The sequence below is a fragment of the Microtus oregoni genome, unplaced genomic scaffold, assembly GCF_018167655.1.
Source record: "Microtus oregoni isolate MIOR12 unplaced genomic scaffold, Mior012 000022F_ref0000154, whole genome shotgun sequence".
Taxonomy (NCBI): Eukaryota; Metazoa; Chordata; class Mammalia; order Rodentia; family Cricetidae; genus Microtus; species Microtus oregoni.
The window spans coordinates 10117363-10143393 of record NW_024543081.1 but is presented as its reverse complement, the minus strand read 5'-3'; the positions used below and the strand labels follow the sequence as shown (position 1 = coordinate 10143393).

Sequence of the window (26031 nt, the reverse complement as noted above, 5' to 3'; positions counted from 1 at the left end):
TGCGCCAAGTGTCCTAGAAGCTTACACTCCAGGTAGGGCTTCCTCCCTGCCAGCTCTACTCTTAAGTTGCATGGCAGGACCTAAGTTGTTTTCTGGCTATTTCTTCATCTTGTCCACACAGTAAAGGAGTGAAAAGCAGCTTAGGTGACCTCAAGAGGCCCTTCATGGTTCTGGAATTTGAAACGAATCGTATCTGCCACTGCCATTAGCCAGCTAACTCCAAATAGCCAGTCAAGCATTCCTAACTCTCAGCTTCTGATGTTCTGGCAACTCCCTCTTGCCATCCACAAAAATTTAATAAACATCTGCTGTGAGGCACATATAATATCACAGTGAGCAAACCATCACTACATTGGCCTGATGGGACTTATGGCTAGATGAATACCATAGTTTTGGAAAGGAATATTCCTCAAGTGGTCAGAGCTGGCCTGGAAACATGTGAGGTGAGAGTGAAGGACCTTAGACTTCTGGAAGGCTTGGGACAGGAAGTCACGACCCACACAGCACGAGCTATGCACAGCACCACTCCTCTGACATCTATCCTGCAGCTCAAGCCACCCTGATTACCTTGAGTGGACATCTGCTGCATACCAAAACAGTGTCCGTACTCTCTATTCTCCATGCCTATAGACTGGGCACTCCATAATGTATTCTCAGAGCCCAATCTGTCTGGTACCTAGATCTGGATTCTCTTTCCACTTGGAGAGGTAGAGGTCTCAGAAGTTGCTAGGATACTTCCCATCATGGATACTGAGGCATTCTGGAGTCCTTTTTCCACAAAGTTTTCAACCCAGGAGAGCTATAAGAGCCCTTCCCATCAACAGCCTTAAAGAATCACATTGGCAGATGGCAATCCCAACTATTGCTGTGATGAAACACCATGACCAAAACAATTCGAAAAGTAAAGGGTCTGTTTCACTTATAGTTGTAGGGATAAGTCCCGCCCCTTAAGGGGCGTGTTCGCCTCGGGCTAATGTCTGCCTATAAATTTGGCGAGCAAGCTCCGAGCTCTCGCTTCTGCTTTCCTGGTCTCCGCGGGAACGGTGGTTCTGTAAGTCTATTTCTACATTAAAGCTATATATATATTTTTACACTCTGTCTGCATTCATTTACGCCGTTACATTTTGGCGCCCAACGTTGGGCTATTTTGCCCCCAACTCAAGCGGGTAGCCCGCTAGCTAACACAGCACCCTCCCCGGTGCTGTTTTTCAGTTCGTGACTCCGGCCCCAGTGCCGAGTCCGAGACACACTCGGCGACACAGGCCCATTCTGCCTGCCTTGGCTAAGTTTTGCAGCGGAACCCCACTGCCTGAATTAGCAGAAGCTCAAGTACTTGCGGTTTTGCAACAAAAGCTGCCACAGCGTCAGATTTGGTCTGTTACAAAGTGACTTGGCCGGTTGTGGTGGCCCACGCCGGTAGGATTTGCTGAAGGAGGCAGAGGCAGGAGGATCACAAGTTTGAGGCCGGCCAGGCAGTGGTAGAGCACGCCTTTAATCCCAGCACTTGGGAAGCAGAGGCAGGCAGATCTCTGTGAGTTTGAGGCCTGCCAGGCCTTGGTAGTGCACGCCTTCAATCCAGCACTTGGGAGGCAGAGACAGGCGGATCTCTGTGAGTTCAAGGCCAGCCTGGTCTACAAGAGCTAGTTCTAGGACAGGTTCCAAAATCACAGAGACCACCACTGGCAGGAACCGATCTTTGCAGGTAAAAAAATTTTCTTTTATAAATAAAATGTCTGAACACATTACTGTTCAAGAATTTAATGATTTTTTTAATTGTACCATGTGGGAGATTTTACAAGAGGTGTCTATCACCCCACATATATGGATCCTTCTGGGATTCGTAGTTTTCATTGGCACCAAATGGTTTGATAATAGAAATATGATAAAGTCTTTACGAGACGAATCCAGGATTCTTAAGGTAGAGATTGAACGCTTAAAAACAATTGAGAATGACAACAATCTTCTCAAGAATCAGTTTGAAGTTCTCCAGGCTGATAACAATCTTCTCAAGAATCAGGTTGAAGTTCTCCAGACTGATAACAATCTTTTCGAGAATCAGTTTGAAGTTCTCCAGGCTGATAACAATCTTCTCAAGAATCAGGTTGAAGTTCTTCAGGCTGATGTTAAGGAGAAATTCATTACTATGGAAGAGGGAACAGCTGATCTGGACCATAAGATTCAGTCCCTTTCTGTAGGAAATGAAACATTAACTGAGAGAATCAAAACTGCTGAATGTGACAATCGGATTTTGTCTAAAGCTTATGACAGATTGACGGAAAGATTGTCAATACAAGAAGGCACGGTTTATGCCATAAAAATTATGTCCAGAGATGAGATGTTATCTCTAACGGACAAACTTCATACATTAGAATCCTCAATGAAGGCTTTGGAACATAATTCTGGACAGGAGATTCAGACATTGCAGAAGGCAATGGTGAATAGAATTGAAAAGATTGAGGAATTTCTAAATTCTGATGAAGAAGAGCAAAGGGTAGAAAGGCAAATTTTAACTACATCTGTGGGTAAGTCTCTCCGGGACAATTTCCACAAAGCTCTACCTACAGCTCTACCTGCCTTTCCAGTAATAACAACAGAGAAGGTGATTGGTTCCAAAAACCCTAGGGTCATCAAGGAGGATACATGGGAGCCTGTCCGTATGAATGATCTCAAGGAAATAAAACAGGCTGTCATGACTTTTGGGATGCAAGCCTCTTTTGTTAAAGAGATGCTAAAATCTTGGGCCACGACAAGCAGAGCAACCCCCTCGGACTGGCTCCAGCTGAGCTCTGCGGTACTCGAGAGTGGACCGCAATTGAAATGGAAATGCTTATTCAGGCAAGAGGCTAGACTCTTAGAACAGCAGGAAAAGGCGAAGGGAATTGACATTTCCCTAGATCAAATTCTAGGTGAAGGGCCCTTTTCCGATCCTCAGGAACAAGCTAATTTGGATGAAAACACACTCTCCATGTGTACTACAGCAGCCTTAAGGGCTTGGGACAGGGTACAAGACCCAGGACAGAGAATGGAATCATTTGTCAGAGTTAAACAGGGTCAGAGAGAACCCTTTAGTGACTTTTTACAAAGATTAACTAAGGCTGTACAAATAGGAATATCTGACCCAGAAGCAAGACGTATAATGATTGAGTCTTTGGCTTATGAAAATGCAAATGTGGAATGCAAAAGGATTTTGGGTCCTTTAAAGCTCAGATCAGCGCCGTTGGAAGAATGGGTCTTGCATACACTCAATGTTGATACATTTGATTATGGCACTGAAGCATGGGTAGAAGAAGCAATTTCCAATGGTAAAAGGAGACACCAGAATACCAAATGTTTTAATTGTGGAAAAATGGGTCATATGAAAAGGAATTGTAGACAACGGATTTTCAGAAATAATAATAATAATGCATCTTTCAGAAATAATAATAATAATGCATCTTCTAGAAATAACAGAAATAGGAGGACTCAGCCTTCAGGTTTATGTAGAAGATGTGGAAAGGGCAGACATTGGACGAATGAATGCAGGTCTACAAGAGATAGACAAGGCAACCTGATACAGCCGGGAAACGTGAGAGGGGGGGCCTCACAGGCCCCCATGGCAAACATGGTTCAGTCATATCCAGTTTCTGCAGAGAACGTGCCTCATCAGGACAATTAGGAAGCCCCATGCCTACTGTTACAAGCAATAATGATCAGAAAGATAAGTTACGTGTGTTTTGGCAAACTTCTATAAATGATCAAAGACCTAAACTGAGAGTGTGTGTAAATGGCATTTTTATTACTGGCCTGCTGGACACAGGTGCTGATGTAAGTATCATTACCCCAGAATCTTGGCATCCGTATTGGCCTCTTCAGAATGTAAATGTTCAGCTCCTGGGAATTGGAACCCTATCTCGAGTAAGGCAGAGCACAAGATGGGTTGAATGTATAGGGCCAGAGGGACAAATAGGAAAATTAAAGCCATATGTAGCCAATATCGCAATGAATTTATGGGGTCATGACCTATTACAACAATGGAATACCGAAATTAACATTCCTGCTAAATCTAGAGCCTATATTTCTGAGAATAATATTAAAAGATATTACAAACGGAGAAAACCGGCCATTCGGGCTGTACAAGAACAAGCAATTGATGTCCCTTCAGAGATACCAACAGCCTTGCCTCTAAAATGGTTGACTGAGAAACCAATATGGACAAAGCAATGGCCTTTAGCTGAGGAAAAGTTACAGGCTTTAGAACAGCTGGTACAAGAACAATTAGATGCTGGACATATAGAAGAATCTACCAGCCCTTGGAATTCTCCTGTATTTGTGGTTAAGAAAAAATCAGGTAAATGGAGAATGGTGACAGATCTCAGGGCCATCAACAAGGTTATTCAACCTATGGGCCCTCTGCAATCTGGAATTCCTTTGCCCTCTTTATTACCAAAAGGATGGCCTCTCATAGTTATCGATTTAAAGGATTGTTTTTTCACTATACCTTTGCAAAAAGAAGATAGAGAAAAATTTGCCTTCACAGTGCCTACTTATAACAATTCTCAACCTTCGAGGAGGTTCCACTGGACCGTTCTCCCCCAGGGTATGTTAAATAGCCCCTCCCTGTGCCAATATTTTGTGAACCAACCATTGCAAATAATACGCAAGAAATTTCCCAGATCTATAGTATACCATTACATGGACGACATCTTGTTATCCGATTCAAACATGGATACCTTGAACAGACTGTTTGAAGAAATAAAGTTACTTTTACCTAAATGGGGATTGCAAATAGCTCCTGAAAAGATTCAGAAGGGAGATTCTGTTAATTATTTAGGTTATAAAATAGGTTTGCAAAAAATTAAGACACAAAAAGCACAAATTAGGAGAGATCGCCTACAGACTCTTAATGACTTTCAAAGACTGTTAGGAGACATTTCCAGTCTACGACCAGCTATTGGAATAACACCTGATCTAATAATTCATTTGAACAAAACCTTGGATGGTGATAAGGATTTAAACAGTCCCAGAGAATTAACAGCTGAAGCAGAAAAGGAACTGACAATGATTGAGGAAAAATTACAACAGGCACATGTGGACAGGGTGAATCCAGAGCTCGATTGTATTCTCGTCATACTACCATCAAAAATTTCTCCTACAGGAATTTTAATGCAGAGAGATGATATTATTTTGGAATGGATCTTTTTACCACATAAACCAAGTAAGAAACTGAAAACTTATGTGGAAAAAGTCTCTGAGTTAATTATAAAAGGCAAGCTGAGACTTCGTCAACTAGCAGGCATAGACCCAGCAGAAATTATAGTGCCTTTCACTGCTGATGAACTAAAGAAATTATGGGAAGATAATGAACCATGGCAAAGAGCTTGTGCTAATTTTTTGGGAGACATTAATAACAACTATCCAAAAAGCAAGCAGCTTAACTTCATAAAGAGAACTTCTTGGATTCTTCCTCGAATCGTCCGTGATGCTCCAATAACTGGAGCCCGTACATTCTATACTGATGCCAATAAATCAGGGAAGGCAGGTTACAAATCAGAAGACTTGGATAAGGTGGAACAAAGTCCGTATACTTCTGTCCAGAAGGCGGAATTATATGCCATTCTTATGGTGCTAAGGGATTTTAAAGAACCTATTAATATAGTTACAGATTCACAATACGCAGAAAGAGTTATTTTACATATTGAAACTGCTGAATTTATACCTGATGATACTGAACTAACCTCATTGTTCCTCCAGGTTCAAGATTTGATCAGGAACAGGCTTTGCCCTATGTACATAACACACATCCGATCCCATACGGGTCTGCCAGGTCCTCTAGCACAAGGTAATGCAGAAATTGATCAATTATTGATTGGTAGTGTGCTACAAGCCTCTGAATTTCATAAAAAACATCATGTTAATAGCAAAGGTTTGAAGAAAGAGTTTTCAATTACATGGCAACAAGCTAAGGAGATTGTAAAGAAATGCCCTACTTGCTCTTTCTATAACCAAACGCCACTGCCTGCAGGGGCTAATCCAAAGGGCACCCAAAGGAATGAAATCTGGCAGATGGATGTGTTCCACTTTGCAGAATTTGGCAAATTAAAATATGTACACCACACCATAGACACGTATTCAGGTTTTCAATGGGCTACTGCCCTGAGCTCAGAAAAGGCTGATTCAGTAATCACACATTTATTGGAAGTTATGGCCATCATGGGTATACCTGCGCAAATAAAGACAGATAATGGTCCAGCATATGTATCTAAGAAAATGAAACGCTTTTTTGATTATTATAATATAAAACACATTACAGGTATACCAAATAATCCTACAGGTCAGGCAGTTATAGAAAGATCAAATCGTACTATAAAGGATATGCTGAACAAACAGAAAGGGACTGAAAATACCCCCAGAAATAGATTACATAATGCTTTACTAACCTTGAATTTTCTTAATGCTAATGAGAAAGGAACGACAGCAGCAGAAAGACATTGGATAATGGAAAAGTCTGCTGAACTAAATCAACCGATTTATTTCAAAGATGTGCTGACCTCTCAGTGGAAGCCAGGAGATGTGCTACGTTGGGGAAGGGGTTTTGCTCTTGTTTCCACAGGAGAAGAAAAATTGTGGATACCATCAAAATTAATAAAGTTTCGATTTGAAGAGGAGAAACCTCTTGGAAAGGAGAAATGACAACTCATCCACAACGATGATATTCATACAGGTGGTAAGAAAAACATATAGAATGGGGGCAGGGTTCTGTTCTTATCTCCACAGGAAAACACTCATCTTTGAGAAATTCAAGGGACCCTGGATGTTTGGATACTGACAGATGGAAAAATACCTGCCCAATAGGAAATATCAAGACAACTGAATGGGTTGTGTAAGTAATATTAAACCATATTTCTAAATTTATAAAGCTGGTTTTGAAGTTGGACTCTGGCTCAGTCCCTCTCCAATTCCAAGCCTGTTAGTAAGAGAAAAACCCAGAGTTTCTGGAGTTTCTGTCTCATGTCAAGAGCCATGATATGGGACAGAAAGAAATATGAGTTTAGAAAACATCTTTGCTTCTCTTCATATCTATCATACTTTTCATTGAATATATCTATCATGTCTTTCATTGAATATATATATATATATATGTCTATATGATTAATGTTTAAGTTTTTCATAATGAACAATAGTTTTTCCTGAAGTGACATTTGAAGTTTCCAGGAAGAAGATGGGGCCCCATAACAACAACTCCACCTGGTTGATATGACGTCATGATACTGACAGCGCTACTACAAGACCTGCTTTGGGTACCAGCTGCACAAGACAGTTCCAACTTGGTTAGCTGAAATGGTGCACATCTTATACAACATTTTGGCCAGACCTGCACGAAAATACTCAGAGACTATTTGCAATTTTAAAAGACATTATCTTGAAATTTAACCATCATTTTACTTTCACAGGATCCCCCAGAAAGAACGTCGCCCCTATGACAGCTGGAAGTAATTCTAGAGAACGACGTCCCCTCTCCCAGTAAAGTTTGCCCTTGGGTTTAGGGACATCATTTAGGGGTTGATTATAATTAGTATATGATTGAGGGTTGGGAGAGGAATTTTATAAGCTCAAGGATCATTTTGAAAAAAAAAAGAGGGAATGATGGGATAATAGATTTATAATTGTGAGTTACTGCTTTTAGACAAATATATTGGTATCAATTCTTGTATATTGAAACAAAGTTAAATTATATGGACTATTGTACGCATGCATGTTTCTACCTCTGTTTAAAACATTTTTATGTATTGACATATATTGTATTGATATATATATTGTATATATTTACCATATTGCAGTGTACATTTCTACCTCTGATTAAGATACTTATATAATATTTGTGTATTGATATATATTTACCTACTGCAATGTATATTTGTACATTGTTTATATTTGGAGGTCATTGTCCTCATTTGTTTCACAGTCTTTTATTGTCTTATTCTTTAAGTTAGATAGATATTGAGAATTATATAGACTAATTGTCATCTAAGTTTGTCATTTATAATTAGACTAATCAGGTTTTTTAGATATATAGAGATTATACTCAGTATAGATAGATAATCTTCAACCTCTTCAAAGAGCTGTAGAAAATGGCCTTTAATCTAACTCAGAGTTTCGTGATAGTGAGACACAATTGCTCCTGGCAACACCGCTTTATTCCCGAGAAAATGTTGAGCACCAAAAACACTCCACCTGGAGCCTTTCTATTTGGCAGAACTGGCCTTTGGGCAAAGAAATGCCCATACCTCAACCACTGACACAGACACAGAGCGTGCATCAATGGATAAAACAGGACTGTCATATCCTGCCAAGACAGGGTAAGATAGTTTTGAAAAGTTCCTTGCCTTTAATAATGGTATGTCAGTTATGTTAGGCCTTAGCCAAAATTGGTTGACTCAACGTTGCAAACGAGACTTTGGGTGATTGCCCAGGTAGTCAGTTGTCTCTGTCAATTGTTGCACATTTTGGATATATCTCGTTTGTTGAGTAGTGTTTATTCCCTTCTCAGATCTTTGACTGAGTTGAAGATTATATAATTGTAGTTACTCTTTACATTATTTGGACTTCTTGAGATAGAATGTTTAGCAAAGCTTTTGTTCTCAATATTGTTTGTTGTATTTATTATTTGTTGTTATTGTATGTAGTTGTATTTGGTTTAGTTCTGTCTTATTTAGACAAAAAGGGGAGATGTAGGGATAAGTCCCGCCCCTTAAGGGGCGTGTTCGCCTCGGGCTAATGTCTGCCTATAAATTTGGCGAGCAAGCTCCGAGCTCTCGCTTCTGCTTTCCTGGTCTCCGCGGGAACGGTGGTTCTGTAAGTCTATTTCTACATTAAAGCTATATATATATTTTTACACTCTGTCTGCATTCATTTACGCCGTTACATATAGTTCCATATAACAGTCCATCATCAAAAGCAGTGAGGGAATGAACTCAAGTAGAGCAGGAACCTGGAGGCAGGAGCTGATGCAGAGGCCATGGAGGGGTGGTGCCTACTGGCTTGCTCACCATGACTTGTTCAGCCTGCTTTCTTATAGAACCCAGGACCATAGGCACAAGGGATAATACCACTCACAATGGGTTGGTCCCCCCAGAACCAATAATTAAGAAAATACCATCTTTATTAGGGCATCCCTGACAAGATAGCAATGCCCAATAGTGGGTTGGTAAAAGGCATGTAGATAAGCTACCGGCTACTCAAATTACTTCAGAATTCAGTGTTGAGACTTTTGGGGTATGGTATGTCATGCGTTTTATATAGAAACACAGTATACCAAGTAGGCTAGTTGCCAGGTCATGCCTGCATTTTCTCCTACAGATCCCTCTTCTACATTATTTTGCCTTCCTAAGAGCAGATGAGCTGATCAATGAGTGGAATATGTCAATCAATATATTACAACTAAAGAGATAATAATAAAGGTAAATAGATTAAAACCATTTCAAAAGCAAAGAAGGCATCTGGGGGTGGGAATGGTTATCATTCCAAATTATAGAATTTTCGCTTATAGGACCCTTATCAGGAAATAGGTTGGAGCCACTGGCAAACAGTTAAGGACAAGGTCCTCTGGCCTCCACCCTAATAACAAGGGAGGGTTAGGTACCAATGCCCAGTATTTTCAGTGCAGACAATATTTAGAATCAATAAACAGCAGAGCAGGATAGGTGTTTGCTGCTGTCTCTTGCAGATGCCCAATTTCATCTGCTTAATTGCTGGTCTCAGCTGTCCAGGGTCTGGTGGTCCAGGCTGGGATGCAGATGGGCTGCAGAAAACCTCTCCCAATGATAAGTAATGGGGCTAGTGATTGGCATTTACCCATTATTACATCTTTCCAGGTCACAGAGGTAAACTTGTAGACCCTGACAAAGGTGCTCAATGTGTGTGTATTGCTCCTTCCTTAGAAACGCTGCATGCCAAGAAGACTGGCCACCAGGTCATGCCTGCATTTTCTCATATAAGAAAATGCCTTCCAGCTCTATCTTATGCAGGCATTTTCTTTCTTTTTTTTTTTAAACAACTTTATTTCATGCACATTGGTATGACAATGTCAGATTCTCTTGAACTGGAGCTACAGACAGCTGTGAGCTGCCATGTGGGTGCTGGGAATTGAACCCGGGTCCTCTGGAGGAGCAGTCAGTGCTCTTAACCACTGAGCCATCTCACCAGCCCCTGCAGGCATTTTCTTAATTGAAGTTCTCTCCTCACAGATGATTTTAGTTTGTGTCACGTTTACATACAACTCTCCAGCACATCCACGAAGGGGAGCAAGCTGCTCCTTAGCCTCCACACTGCTAGAAGAGAAGCAAAGGCACAAGTCAGCAGAAGGGCTCTGCTGATCGCTGTTGTGTGCTCCAAGCATTACACAGTAAAACAGACTAACTCATGGGAGTAGTGAGGAACCCGATCAGCACCTGTCTTTTGAATAGTCGCTGTCATTTCTGTAAAAACCTTGTGAAGCCATAGCTTTCCTCCTTTCCATAGTGGGATTCATCCCAAATAACTCCAGTAGTGTACTAATTATTAGGCATAACTTCTTTCTGTATTGACAACTGGATGACCTCTCCCCACACTGTGGGGCCCTGGTGTGAAGTATGCACTCAGTCAAAGGAACCTTTGTTCTCATAGTCAAATCTACATAAAGTTAGCCCCCCACAATTATCCTTTATGGCAGGCATCTGACAAGGAAAGGAGCCTTGCTAACAGACCAAATGAGAACCTCAAAAGACAGGCCTTGAGCAGGAGAGAGAGCATGTCTACCCTTACTGATAAACAGATCTGGGAGGCCCTAAGATCTCTAACAGCTGACTCAGGAGAATGTAACCTACTGGCCTGTGCTCTACACTAAGAAGTTATTAATATTCTGTATTTACTTTCACCTCGGTTTCACTGACACAAGATCTTGGTCTAGAAAACTTTGTGCCTTTACCCATAGAAATACAGGGAAAAAGCTTAGGTTACTAAACAAGCCCCAAAGGAAGGAATTCCTTCCCGCCTGGGTGTCAGAGGATACAGCACCTGTAGAGCACCCTGTTGGTTAGCCCTGGGAATTGGGGGGAGGGAGAGAGGTACACAGTGCTATCTGCTTCCCTCTTTGAGGCTTACACTGGTTGCCATGGATACCAGAAATGCTGTGTTCCCAGCTGCTGCTTAGAGAGTGCACAAGGTACTGTTTTTCTTCCTTACTTCTTTACATTTATCAATTACATACATCTAGCTTAACTAGTTACATTCAAGAAATGCAGTTAGTATACAAAAAAACCCCTTTCCCCCCTCTTTTTAGAATTCTGTACTGATGTAAAGCCCCATCCTTAATTAATCCTCCCAGTATCTGTCAGGGAGCTTCACAGCCACGCCCCCTCTGTGACATAAGTAAGACAATTGGCCACTGCTTCATCAGTCTTATCCATCTTGTTGGCCCTAAGAAATGCATGCTTGATATTATTGTTATTTACCAAGAATTTTTTTTAAATATTTATTTATTATGTATACAATATTCTGTCTGCGTGTTTGCCTGCAGGCCAGAAGAGGGCACCAGACCCCATTACAGATGGTTTTGAGCCACCATGTGGTTGCTGGGAATGAACCTTTGGAAGAGCAGGCAATGCTCTTAACCTCTGAGCCATCTCTCCAGCCCTTACCAAAAATTTTTAATTATGTCTGTGTGGATATATAAACTAAAAACCTTGTGGAACATCAAGAGAGATCACTGGGAGAACATTGAAAGAGCATTAAAGAGAACACTGGGGAGAAGGTAGGAAGAATAAATGGGATATGATGAAAAAGGTAAATATGAACTGACATTTCTTTCACACTAGGGAAACTTTAGTCAGTCTTCGCTTTCCTTCCAAATCCTGAGAAGTTTAGAGGAGGTTGGTACCCCAACATAAATCTTGATACATTGCTGAAGCCTATAGAATCTTTGGTGATATCTAGGGCCTGAATATTTTACCCCAAGCCCGCAGTATCTCAGTGAAGCTGGGAGGATTGTAGAACATTCTTTCTTCCTAATACTACAACCTGCAGCATCAGTCCCTGTCACAGATACAGCATGGTATATACACCTACAGGGAAACCTCTGGTAAAGCACAGGGCCTCCATCTCAGCAACTTCCTACAACCCATGAAACTCCCACTGTGACCCTTCCAACAGGGATGAATCTTCTGGGTCTTCCATTCCTATCATCTTCTATTGATTTTTGGGTTTTTAACTCTGGGGCACTTGTGCTTAAAGAAACCAAAATGTAAGGGGGTATCTCTAAAAAAACCTTTCATGTCTGAATCTTGCTTTTCAGGGACCAGATAGAGCTCTCTCATCCTCATTTCTACAAGATTCTGCTGGTTTCGCCCTGAACTTTCTTGTAGTTTCCAAAGTGCCTCTACCTTGGAGAGGAGAACCTAGGGGCACCTTGGTAGGATGTTTTCCTGAACCACTGGCCTGTGTCATACCTCACTGGGTTCCCTATCTGCATGGGATGATGCTCCTTGCCTGCAGAGCCCTAAGACAGCCCAAGGCTGAAGCTTATGCCTGGGTCTGCTGGTGCCTCTACTGCTTTATAAACAGGCAGTTTCTGTCCCAGCATAACAAAGTCTAAGACTTCACTTCTATCCCAGATCCCAGTGTTTGGTAACAGCCATACATTGACTGCTGCCATCCTGTTTCTGGAATTGGTCTTCAAAGGAAGGGGAAGACAATGGGGTTTGCTACCCAGCAAAGGAAAGGGAAGGAAATTGTCACTGTCTAGCAAAGGAAAGGGAAGGAAATTGGGTTCACTGCCCAGTAAAGGCATCGCTTGCTCTGATTGTTTATACAAAACCTGAGAGAACAACTTTGCCAGGCGGTGGTGGCGCACGCCTTTAATCCCAGCACTCAGGAGGCAGAGGCAGGCGGATCTCTGTGAGTTCGAGGCCAGTCAGGTCTACAGAGTGAGTTCCAGGACAGGCTCCAAAACTACAACAGAGAAACCCTGTCTCAAAAAACCAAAATCAAACAAAACAAAAAGATAACTGAATTATCAATCTTAAATCAAATGTTCAAACTGACAAACTTAAAAATGGATAAAGTGGAACCCTCTTAATTCTAGTTGCCGGATCCTAACTCTAAAATCAAAACACATGAAATAATAGGGAGGAAAGATGTGTTTAAATAAACCTATTTAAAAAGCTCTTTACATTTATTATTTATTTAGTGGGGGAGGGTTGTATATGTGCATCTACTCATGTGTGTGCGTGTGTGCGCACATGCCTACAGAGGCCAGAAAAGGGCACTGGATTCCTGGAGTCAAGAGTTACAGACAGTTACCCAGAGTGGGTACCGGGAACTGAACTTGAGTCCTTTGGAAGAAGAGCCAGTGCTCTTAACCACTGAGCTGCAGCCCCAATGAACCTTCTCTTAACTGAGTTTCTCCACAAGGCTGCTGGCAAAGTTTGCGGCACACCATGTCCTCGGTGCATGTGGTGTGTATCATACAGTGGAGGAAGGCAGGCATCTGTGCCCATAACATGGACCAGATTTGCATGCCCTGCTCCCAAGGCCCCTCCTTGAACTCCAGGCTTCCACATAAAGAAGTATGAGCCCTCACTCACCCTTTAGTACACAGCCTAGAAAATGACAAGAGTATGTGACAGCTGTTGCCACAGGCTGCAGAGTGAGAGCCTCTTCCTGGTATTAAGTTCTCATGGAAGACCAGAACCACTCCAATGTAGGAGGGACAGACACCCTGAAAGTTCTGTGACGCCTGGGATCCAAGTCAAGAGACACGTGGAAATGGGTCAACCTGTCATAAAAAGCCAAGCACCCTGAAGGAAATCAACAGACTGAAAAGTGGGGTTAGGAGTGGGATAGTAGTCCCTTTAGGAACTCTTACTCCCAGTCCCTTTACCCCAACCCTGATTGTGATCCATTCTGGCCCTGGTCCCTCATGTCCAAGCCTGGTTTATAGTTCTCACTGCCTGCCCTCTCTCAGGCTATACCTGGCCACTCAGCTACCTTCCCGCTCTCCCAGCCCAAACCAATATTTGTCCTCAAAGTACCATGGAGCCAGGATGCTATGAGGAATCAATACCAAAGACCACTGAAATTCTAAAGTTTCCATGTGAAAAAAAAAATGTGCCCCCCAACAGCTTAAACAGGTGACTGAAATCCAAAGAAAAACACAAAAGGTAGATAAGCTTCTTGACAAGCAACTGAGGGACAGCTCTCCCATCCCCCAGTAGCTGTCTGGCATTGGGAACCGTGTCTAGACAATGAAGAGACTTGTCAGCAACAAGATGGAGTCTACTTCCCCCATCTGTGTGTGTGCAATGCTCACATGTGCAGCTGAGGACCAGGGAATGCAGAGAAACAATGGCTTGGGAGGCCTTGGCCCTACCAGTGAAGAGCCCTGTGACCCTAGGGATCCAGGTACCCTAGGCACACCAGACAGCACCAACAGTGAGGAAGCACCCGGCATTGGTACACTGTTGTAATCAAAGAAATGCTATCACTGACTGGGCATCATGATCTATGACCATGCACATTAAATTCTGCATTAGATTGCATGACTGGATTGCTCCAACATCAGCAATGAGTGAGTGCGGGATGATAATGGTATGGATGGTATATATAGCACGCCTGGTCCTGGGACTAAAATGAGACAGTTTCATCAGGTGGCACCCAGCCAAACACACTACCCAGATAGCACCCTGCAGTCTTCTTGAGGGGGAAGTAAACAGAACTGGAAGCAGCTACAATTACCCTACCCAATCACGTCTACTAAGCATGTGAAATAGCCAGAGATCTAAAAACCAGCACCATATTGCTGAAAACAGCCAGTGCTCAGCTACCAAACTCAAGTTCCTATAGAGGATGTGCCAGGTTCTGCAGAATGATAACTCTTAGAAGACCCTCAGCCATTTATCTCACTATCAGGCCCTCAACTACAAAGTCCTTCCATGCACCATGCCCAGTGCTAGGTGCTGGGAACACTAGCTAAACAGAGTCACTCTGACTCTGCTAGGTTACAGAACAAAAGGCGCCAACAGGTGTGGCAGGTGTGCTAGGAGCTGGCACAAGAGTACTGCTATCACTAATGTGGGACCAAGAGCTCTGTGACAAGAACTATCCTTGTCATTTTCATCTTCACAGGAAAGCAGCAACACCTCAGAGTGCAGAAAAACAAGGCTCTTCAGGACAGAGTTCCAGGAGGCCACAAGCAGGGCAGGTCTTGGAGCTTGTTTTTCTACCCATTTGAAGTCAATCAATTTATCTATCTATCTATCTATCTATCTATCTATCTACTATTGGTTTTGGGGGGACAGGGTTTCTCTGTGTAGTTTTGGAGCCTATCCTGGAACTAGCTCTTCCAGACCAGCCTGGCCTTGAACTCACAGAGACCCCCGCCTGCCTCTGCAGCCCGAGTGCTGGGATTAAAGGCATGTGCCACCACCACCCAGCCCATTTGAGACTGTAAGCAGAGCTCACACCAGGGAGACAGCTGTGAGGACTGAAAGCAAGGCTTTCTAAATGTTCTATGGGAGTTTGCCGTGGCTGTAGAAAAGCACAGAGATCCTAACTGTTTCTGGGTACATGCATAATGGGCCGTCAGAATGAATGCAACCCAGCACAGAACACACAGAGGCACAGACAACACAGCTTCATAGGTGCTTTTGTGACACTAGTGGGGTCATAGCTTCTCTGTGGTCCTGCAAGAGGGGCCTGCCTACCCACACACCCGTATCTGCAGGGGCAGAGGGCAAGTCCAGTCTTGCTCCAGATGATGTCTATAGCCACAGCTCTAAAGCAGCTTCCAACCTTTCCAATATACCCTGCTGTTGAGCAGCTGGCAACATATCTGTCCCTATGGCCCTTGCTGCCTTAAATGTTTCCAGGGCAGAGGTGTCTCTTGCCATCCAGATTCCAATTCCAGCCTCCAATGTGGCCAGCTAGTCTGGGAAGATCATGCCTGCTCCTTCTCTTCCACTCACTCGGCACCTATAGCAGCAACCCCTTAAGTCCCAAGACTTGTTCTCTACATGCCCTGCCATATCCTCACAGGATCTCATACACGATCTGTTCAGTAATGCATACTCTGTTCTATTTCGTTCTGGGGCCAGGATTTTGCTGAGTTGTCCAGCCTGGTATCCCACTCGTGAGCTGAAGCAATCCTCTGGCCTCAGGCTTCCCAGTGCTAGGGACTATGGGCATATAACCACTGCATCTAGCTAAGTAGGAACTTTTAATAAAATAAAATATTTAGCCAATCAGTTCTGTCATTCAGAAAACAGAAAAGAAAAGTGCTAGTGAAGTTTGAGTCCTCTATCTTTTAAAACCGGAGCATTAGTGATGTCTTGTTTCCATTAGCCTGTAACAGCAGATGACATGTTAGCCCCAGCAAACACCAGGACTGCACACTCACCTTTTCCTCCTCTGGAGCTTCCTGTCAAGAAGGCACCCACACAGTGCTAAAGACTATAGCCCCATCTGGCAGCCTCTTTTGGGGGCCAGAGTTAGCCCCCTTTTATTCTGAGGCTTGGGTAAAGTGGACAACTTGTCCAAAGTCACATAGCTAGTGACAGCACAGCTGGGGTCAGAGCTGACATGCTACTTAGCTGAAAGCCCAGTCCTCCTGTCCATGTAGCCCAAAATGAAAAGAAAGTTCCAAGGGTTTTTCCAAGGGGGGTTAATTACGGTCAAGACTTTACTTCCTTGGCTGGAGTGGAAACTCAGTGTTAGGACCCCTGCCTAGTATGCATGAGGTACTTGTTGTGTTCCATCCCTAGTACCACCACTAACAACAACAATGAGAATACAGTTGGCTTTTCTTTAACTAGTAGACAGGAAAAATTAAGTGGGCTGGGGAGAATAACTTGCGGAAACAAAACGGGTCACAAGGTAATTTCATCAGGAAGGGAGTTCCCAGGACACAGGCTGACAGGCAGATGCTCTTACCAAGATCCTGGCCCTTTGTTCAGCCCTCTGGTCGCTGGCCTGCATTATGCAAAATAATGTCACATCATGGTCATTCATATGTAAAAGCTGCCTGTGAAATTGGTCACTGCTGTGTGTTGTTATCTATCACACAGCGCTAGACACCCAAGAACATTGGAGGGCAAACCAGCAAGACCTTCCACAAACACATCTCAGTGAAAAATCGGACTTTCCAGACAAGTGAACTCCCAACTCCTCTGAGGGCTGGAACATTCCCATAATCCCTAAAAAAATCAATGTCCTGTCTCTGCCACCACCAATTTGATGGCAAGTTCCCACCTGATTTTGAGTTAATGTTCATTTCCTTCTGACTCTACCAAAACCACAAAGGTACACTGGACGCCAGCAACCTGGGATCTATGTTTAAAAGAGGAGACATTACCTCCCAGAAGCTGTCACTGGACACTTCCACTCCCACAGAATCGTCGTAGGTGACAGACATTTCTGCAGAGGATGAGGGGATGGCAGCAGACACTCTGGTTCAGGGATTCACTTCAGATGCTCAAAACCTGTAGAGAGACCTATGAAAGAAAAACACAGACAGTTGTAGTTTCCCCATTCCAGGACAAAAATCAAGGTATCGCTATTCAATGCATGGCACCCACCTCAGCATATTGGTGTCTCCTACCCTATCCCACCTGTCCCACCTTCTCTTCCCTGTCCCACCACTCAAGTCTCAGTTCACATACCTCCCAGAGATGCCTCAGGAACTCAACTGACTACAGTGTCACCAGTGACAGACACCACAGAAGCTCTTCTGAGAGCCAGCCTTAGTCAAATAAAGATCAGGGCGCATTACTCACATTGTATGAAGTTAGTTACTTGGTTGTCAACTTGACTACATCTGGAATTAACTAAAACCAAAAGGACTGGGTGCACCCAGGAGGGATTTTTTTCTAAATTAAATCATTCAAAGTAGAAAGACCTACCTTTAATCCTGATCTTTTGAAGTGGAAGATCCACCTTTAATCCACAGACACATCCTTGGCTATATAAAGGACATGGAAGGAGGCTTTTGCTCTTTGCCTGCATGCCATTGCTCTCACTGGCAAGTCCATTCCTTCACTGGCATCAGAGACTACTTCTTCAGGATTCTGGTGTGTAAAGACCAGCCGAGACACCCAGCCTCATGGACCCAACTACTACTGGATTCTTGGACTTGCCATTGGGAGATACTATTGTTAGACTAGCTAGCTAGACCAGAGCCTGTAAGCCACTCTAAAACATCCTATCAGTTCTGTTCCTCTAGAGAAGCCTGACTAATATAGTTAGCAAGGACAAATAAGAGTTACTTGGCACACACCTGGCACTCTAAAACTGTCCATCCAGTAAGCTCCCAAAAGACAGTGAGAAACACTAGGGAATAGAACATGTTTTTGCTGTTGTTGTTTTTTGTTGTTGTTAGTTATTGTTTCTGGGAAAAGTGTTTTCTCTGAGGTTGTCAGCTTCCCTTACTCAGTGAAGGACCGGTGGCCACCTGCTGCCAGGAAGCTTATATGCTCTTTATGCACACACTTATTTGCTGTGCATCAAGGCTGGCCTTAAGAAACACAGAGATCTGCCTATCTCCGGATTAAAGGCATGTGCCACCAGGCCCAGCAGAAAATGGTTTTCTATACACATCATAAATCCAGCCACTTTGCATTTACTATCTATACATCATATACATAGACACATATATCATATATAGAGACTATATCTACACATCACAGTCCCAGCTTATCTCCTCCTCTCTATGACTTTTCTTTTTCTTGCCTTAGTACACCAGAGGACTTCCAAAGACCAAGCTTTCAACACTTCACCAATGAGGAAGAGTAAGGCTCAAGTGGAGAATGCTGACTCAGCAAGTATAAAGCCCTGGGTTCAACCCCAGCACAAAATGAAAACTAAGTATCTGCCATTACCTCTGGCTTCAGTTTTTATTCCTTCTAGCTCCTGGAAGTGAATGTTTACTGCTTTAATCCGCAGCCTTTCTCCTTTTCTAAAATACACATGAAGAACAAGAGAACAAGAGTCTCTCCACATAACGCAGGGCAAACTGCCAAGATTTCACAGGCAGGTGGCTCAAAGGTATGGGCAACAGGGCTTCCTGTATATATGGGTGGTCAAAATGGGTCAACACAAATCTCATCTCTAGAAATCTGTAATTGGTGATGTCATTTAAGTGACAGAATCAGTGCTCAGGATTCAGGATCACACAGGAGCATTCTGTAGCATTGTTGGTGGCTCTCATTCATTATCAACTACTGTTGGCAAGTCTCATTTATTCATCCAATAAATAAGATTCTAAGTTTCAAGCTGGATATGGTGGCACACATCTTTAATCCCAGCACCCAGGCAACAGAAGCAGATGGATCTCTGTGAGTTCAAGGCTAGCCTGGTCTACAAAACTGAGTTCTAAGCCAGGACTGTTACACAGAGAAATCCTGCTTCAGAGAGAGAAAGAGAGAGGGGGGGGGGGCGGGGGAATCTAAATCTCAAGAATGGACCAATGCCAGGGATACAAACAGATCATGGGCTACACCTCAATTCTCTTAAATAAAATTCAAAAATATAGCTGCATGTGATACTGTGTGTCTAACCCCAAGCTTCTCAGAAAACTAAAGCAGAAGGACTCCCTAGTCCAGAGATTCAAGGTTAGGCTAGGCAACATAGTAAGACCCTGTTCAATCATAAATGTTCAGTACATAAATAATTCTAGTCTAGGCTAGAATGGGAGCTAAATAAAGGACTAGATGTTAAGGTTAGTGAAATGCACACAGAAGAAAGGCTTTGCCTTTTGTGCTGTAAGTGAAATAAAACAGGCAATTATTGGTACTTACTGAACTAAAATCTAAGGATGTGGGCTGGAAAATTGCCTCAGAGGTTAAGAGCATTGGCTATTCTTCAAGAGAACCTGGGTTTGACTCCCAGCACCCACATGGCAGCTCATAACTGTCTGTAACTCCAGCTCCAGAGGATCCAACACCTACTTCTGGCTTCCAAAGATACTAGGAATGCATGTGATGCACAAACATCACACGTAGGCAAAACACCAATACACTTAAGAAAAACTAGGACGTTACATATTCATACATGATAAGCTTATTTATAAAAATAAAGCAACATATTTATGTAAGACAAAAAGAGTGTGGTGGTTTGAATTTGTACAGCCTCCATAAGCTACATGTTTGAACACTTGGTTCCCAGTTGGTGGAACTGTTTGGGAAGGATTGGGTGTGGCCTTGTTGAAGGTGTTTTACTAGTGGTAGACTCTGAGGTTTCAAAAGATTTCTGGGATTCTCAGGTCTCCCTACGCCTTTGGTTGTGGATCAAGATGTGAGTTCTTAGCCTGGCACACACTCTTAATCCTAGTGCCCAGGATGTAGAGGCAGGAGGATTGCTGTGAATTTGACTCCAGCCTATCTTCATAGTAAGTTCCAGGACAACCAGGACTACATAGAGAGACATGTAACTGAGGATACCGAGAGCTGCAGAGAAACAGCTCTAAGGTAAAAGGAAAGGGCACAGGACATAACCAGACCCCAAGAGAACAGGGTTTCCAGCACAAAACTCTGGCTCTCTCTTCTAGTATGGACCCTAATCAAAGAGCCTTCCCTTCTGGGTGAGAACCAGCTACCATGAAGAACAGGTAGGTTGCATCCAAAACGAGCCACACTCAACCCTATAGATAGTCAAAGACCATCAAGGAAGGAACTAGAAGAGCTGTCTGATGTCACACAGGTGTTCAGTCACAAAGTAATGGCTAAATTATGCTCCCAAAGAAGGTTCTTTTTCTAGAGGTGGCCATGTTTGTGTCAAATATAGCAAGGCTGCTTTAGCCAGGTATGAGTCTTTTGTTCTACCTGGGAGTACATGGTAAGAACATGGGGCTGCATGTGCTGCACACCTCTCAGTACCAGCAGGTAGTCTATGCTGAGCTTTAAGCAGGTTTCTTGTTCCTCAGAACCCCTATACACTTTGCAGGCAGGAAGCTGAGTATCCAGAAAGCACTGGTCCAACACCTGCTGTGGTTGGGTATAGTACAGTATCCTCCAAAGGCTCTTGTTTTGAAAGTTTGCTACTCAGCTGATAAGAGAACTAAGAAAACTCTGATGACATCAAAGGATTAATCCCCCCAAAACTGTTTTGCTGTGTAAGATTGAGAATATAATGGCATCACTGGGAGGTGGGCCCTACTTGGAAGAAGGTCACTGGGAACATGCCCTGGCCTCTTTCTCTCTCTGATTCTCAGACCCTATGGAGATGAGCAGCTTTGTTCTACCACACCCTTCTGCTGTGATGCTCTGCCTTACCACAGGACCAGAAACAATGGAGCCATGGCCATGAACAGAAACCCTGAGCCAAAATAAACACTTATTCCCATTACAATGTTTGCTCGGATAACTGTCACAGTGGCAGATGCTCAAGGAGGGAGCGAAAACAAAACTAAAACGCTAAGACAGTCCAGCATCTAGCAAAAGTTTGCTCCACAATGTCTGTTGCATCTCCACCCGTCCTGCTCAAACTCAGCTTGCTGCAGGCCTGGAAGGCCATTCCTTTAGAAACAGGCTGTGGTTTTGGAGCTTCCTACTGAAAGGGATCTCAAAAGCAGGTGTCCTCTCATGATTCACACCCTCCCCTGGGGGTAGGATGTAACAGACCACCTCCTGAGGCACTAAGAGACTCAGATAGGCTTTAAGGTATGGTTGAGTGACAAAGTGAGGCACTAGGTTCAGGGGTACACTGGTGATAATAGTTACTAAAGAACTCTAGAAAAGTTCTTCCTAAAGACAGGTGGGCCTGATACATGGTTTATACAGTTCACACTGTCTGGCACTCAGAAACTGACTGATGACTTCATCCTAAAGAAACTGAGTTCTAATGCTTGAATAGAATGTTCAGAGTTCTGAGGACTTCCCAGTGCTGTTGGTGAGGGAGAAGGTTACTCCAAATATTCAGTATTAAAGATGAAGCTAGCTAAATGATGAAAACACAAGGATCTGCCATTACACCGGCCAGGAGTACAAAAACACACATTATACATTAAGAGTCTTAATACCAGTCTAGGCAGGTGAATGACTTGGTGAATGCACAAGGACTCCCAGCTAAGGGCTCCCTCCTCTTCTCCCTTTTGGATCTCTTAGACGCAGAGCTTCTGCGGCCACTCAGTGAGCTGCTCATCATGGGTAGGGCAATGGGCAGTGCCTCACTCCAGCTTCTCCCAGAGGCCTTAACATTTAATATCCCAGTTAATTAAGGGACAAGAACATTACAGGCTACTCTGCCCCTCAAAGGAGATGCTTTTCTACTTTTCTTGTTGCCATAACATAATACAAGACAAAACCAGCTTTAGGTGGGAAGGGTTTATCTGGGTCCATGGTTTGATGACACAATCCATCACGGGGAGGAAGACACCCCAGTGTGAGCTAACTGGTCACACTGCACCCACGGCCAGAAAGGAGAGAGCAACAAATGCTGGTACTCAGCTGATTTTCTCCTTTTTTATTCAGTCTAGGACCCCCACTCCCCCAACCACCGGATGCTGCTGCCCACATTTAGGGTGGGCCTTCCCTTCTCAGTTGAACCTGGTACACCCTTACAGACACACCTACATTTATGTCTCTTAGGTGATTCTAAATCCAGTCAAGTTGACAATAATGATACAATAAACATGCAACCTGAGAGCAAGAAAATCCTAATTATAAAAGCCAGGCTGGTGGCCAATACTTGTAATCCCAGCACTTGGGAGGCTGAGGTAATAGGACTGCTGGGTTCAAGGCAGCCTGGGTTGTAGAACATGCTCCAGGCCTCCTGAACCACAATGTGAGACTGTCTAAAGCCAGCACACAGTGAGCCCTCCAGAGACACTCACTAAACAATCCTGTTTTAAGAGGCACTCCTTTAGAATCCAGGAATAAGGATGGAGCAAGAGTAACTAGGTCCCTGCTTCCCATGACTTCTACTGAAGTTCAATACTGGTCCCAAAGCCAGTTTTCTGCTAATGTGCAGAGGCTTAGAGGTTAACAGAGGATGTCACAGTTGCCCTTGGTCCCAGTGGAGGCTGGCACAACCTCCTTCTACCATTTCTGGCCTGATAACAGGTATCAGGTAAACAGAGGATGTGTTACATAAGACCTCTAGCTTCTCTTTAATCCCCTTAGTTCATTCCAAAAGGAAAACCAAGAGGCCGTTCTTGAGGCCTACAGGTTATTGCAGAAAGCAAGACCGTCTAAGTGCTGTGCTTGCCCGTCTCCCCTGAAAGAAGAGCAGGAAACCTCCTCTTTGATCTTTGCTAAATACTAGCTACAGAGGGAAGCAGATGTGCCCACATCGCCTTTCCAGTCTGTTCTGCAGGCCCATTGGTCACAGAGGTCTCTTTCTTACTCATGACCTCCACAGAAAATTCTTCTGTTACTAGGAAATGATTACAAATTTCTCTCTCTCCCTTTTTGGTTTTTTGAGACAGGGTTTCTCTGAGTAGACCAGGCTGGCCTCGAACTTGATATGTAGACCAGGCTAGCCTCGAACTCAGAGATTCACCTGCTTCCGCTTCCCAAGTGCTGGGATTAAAGTTGTGTGCCACCACTGCCCAGCTGACTGCAACTTCTAAGCTACTGTGCAGTCCTGGGGTGAGGGAGGTGGGGTGCTCAACATTCTTTACACAGGGGCCCGTTTACCCATTCATTCCATCTACCATGCACCAGGAACTATCCTAAACTGGTGTCAGAACAGTAGCAATAAATAAGACAAATTCTGTCCCTGCCCTCCTGGAGCTGAGACTGCTCTGGGATACCCTGGCATGCAGTTAAGTGAGTCACGTAGTGTATTAAATTCTAGGACAGAGGAAAAAGTCTGAGGGGCAGAGGCTTGTTGAGATAAGTATGGCCTCTGAGGGCTTAGAAAGATAGGAAGTAGGAATAGGTGATTCCTAATAGTGAGACAGGAGAAGGTGACAGGCCTGCCCTTCACTGGACAGGGCAGGAGGACAGAAGAGGTCAGTACCAAAAGATCCAGTGAGGACCAATGAGGTATCCACATTACCTCTGTGCTTTGCGTTTCAAAACTAAAGACATGGTAATAACAGACATCAGGGGCCTTGAACCAAACCAGGGATTCCTTGCAAGAGCGCCTGCACGTAAAGATGTATGGATAAAGGGTTTACTGTGTGACTGACTCACTCACCCTTGGAGTTTCTATGATGAGATTTTTCCTTTATTCTTTTAAAAAAAATTTATTGTCTTATTGGGGGGTGCAGGGGCAGAGGGCAGATGTGAGGGGACGTGAAATGGGCGGGATCAGGATCCACGATGTGAAAGGCACAAAGAAAGTTAGAAAAATGCTTTTAAAAACGAAGCATGTACTGGGCAGTGGTGACACACTACCTTAATCCTAGCACTTCGGAGGGAGAGGCAGGTGGACCTCTGTGAGTTCGAGGCCAGCCTGGTCTACAAGAGCTAGTTCCAGGATAGACTCCAAAACTACAGAGAAACCCTGTCTCGAAAAACCAAGACCACAATCACAACCAAAAAACAAAACAATAAACAACCAAGCATGTGGCTAGGGATGGCTTAGCAGTTAAGAGTATGTACTGCTCTTGCAGATGATGCAAGTTTGGTTCCCAGAATCCATGTTAAGCAGTTCACAGTCATTGGAACTCCAACTCCAGGGGATCCAATGTGTTTGGCCTCCTCCGGCACCTACACCACACTCACATGCCCTCTCCCCTCACACATACATTCATATAATTAAAAATAAATCTTAAAAACCAAGCATGTATGTGTTTTGTATCTGTCCTTAGCTCTCCTCAATATGAGAAATTACTCTCTCCTAAGACCCATTTCAGCTGCAAGTTTATTTTACAGATGAGTTCAGCCAGGATAGCCAAGAGCAGGTGTTTACTGATAGACAGTGTAGCAGCAGAACACAAAACAAAACAAAAAAGCTACTTCAGTGCCATCAAATGCTGATACCAGAGCTAGGAGAAGTGACACAGGCTGTGATTCCAGAACCAGGGAGGCTAAGGAAGGAGAACTGACAAGGCCAGCTTTCCCAACCAACAAGTTCCTGTCTGAAAAGGAAAGAAAAGACAAGAAATTTAAAAGAAAAGTATGGGAAAAAAAAAGAAAAGAAAAGTATGGGACTCCAGGTAGCCAGCACAAGGGCTGTGCAGAGACAGGAACTAGCAGCAGCAACATACACCCTACCTCTGGAGGACAGCACCTGGGATCTCTCAAGAGTTCACAGATGCACGGTCCTCCGTGGACACTTGTGCCCCTGGTAGTGAAGGGAATGTCTACCTATTATTTACAGCCTCCTAAGCTATTTGAAATGTCAGCTAACAGCACTAAATGCTTTTGAAATACAACACATGCTAAAAACAAAACATTCTGTTTCATGAATGACCTCATGTTGGGATGACAAGTGGTCCCAGAGGACCACATTCCAGGACACCCTCACAGCTTCAAGAAAGATTTTCCCACGCACTGTTAGGCTGGCCTCCCTCCCCTCTGTCAGCTCCTCTCCCCCATTTCCCTCTGGCATCATCACTGTCACCATCACCTCTCCTCTGCATTTTGCTGTCATCTGTCTCCTAGCATGTTCCCAGCACCCAGTCCCACTTCAGTCTATTCTCAACACTACGACCCTCTCTAAATCTATGTCAGCCTAATAATACACTACACCACCTGCATGCCCCTGCAGCAGCCTCCACAGCTAGAGCCCTGCTTACTTCTCACCAAATTGTCTAGTGAGCAAGCCTCACCCCACCCCTCACCTGCCACCCGCATTCGCCACGGCACACAACTCCAACCAGGCAGTTACTTCACTGGCGCTGGCACTACCAGGTACAGTTCACTCCTTCTCTCTGCCTGGACTGTCCTTCCTCCTACACTACAGACCTGTGTGAGGCAGGCAGCACGCTAGTACCTTCAACTCCCACAGCACGTTCAATTTCTAACAGACCGCAATTGGCTTTTTGTATTTTGGGTTTTATTTGTTTGTTTTGAGACAGTCTCTCTAAATAGCTCTGGCTGTCCTGAAACTCCAAGTAGATTAGGCCAGTTTCAGACT

At 43.8% G+C, this 26031-nt stretch overlaps 1 protein-coding gene across 6 annotated transcripts in view; it reads right to left on the bottom strand.

Annotated features, from left to right (window-relative positions):
* Pacsin2 (protein kinase C and casein kinase substrate in neurons 2) overlaps positions 1-26031 on the bottom strand; it is a 105431-nt gene that overhangs the window by 26278 nt on the left and 53122 nt on the right. For all 6 annotated transcript variants that reach the window (XM_041672304.1, XM_041672308.1, XM_041672307.1 and 3 more), the window contains exon 2: positions 17363-17501. In XM_041672304.1, the coding sequence (XP_041528238.1) occupies positions 17363-17422 (60 nt within the window). In that variant the 5' untranslated portion in view covers positions 17423-17501. The remainder of the gene's footprint in view (positions 1-17362; positions 17502-26031) is intronic.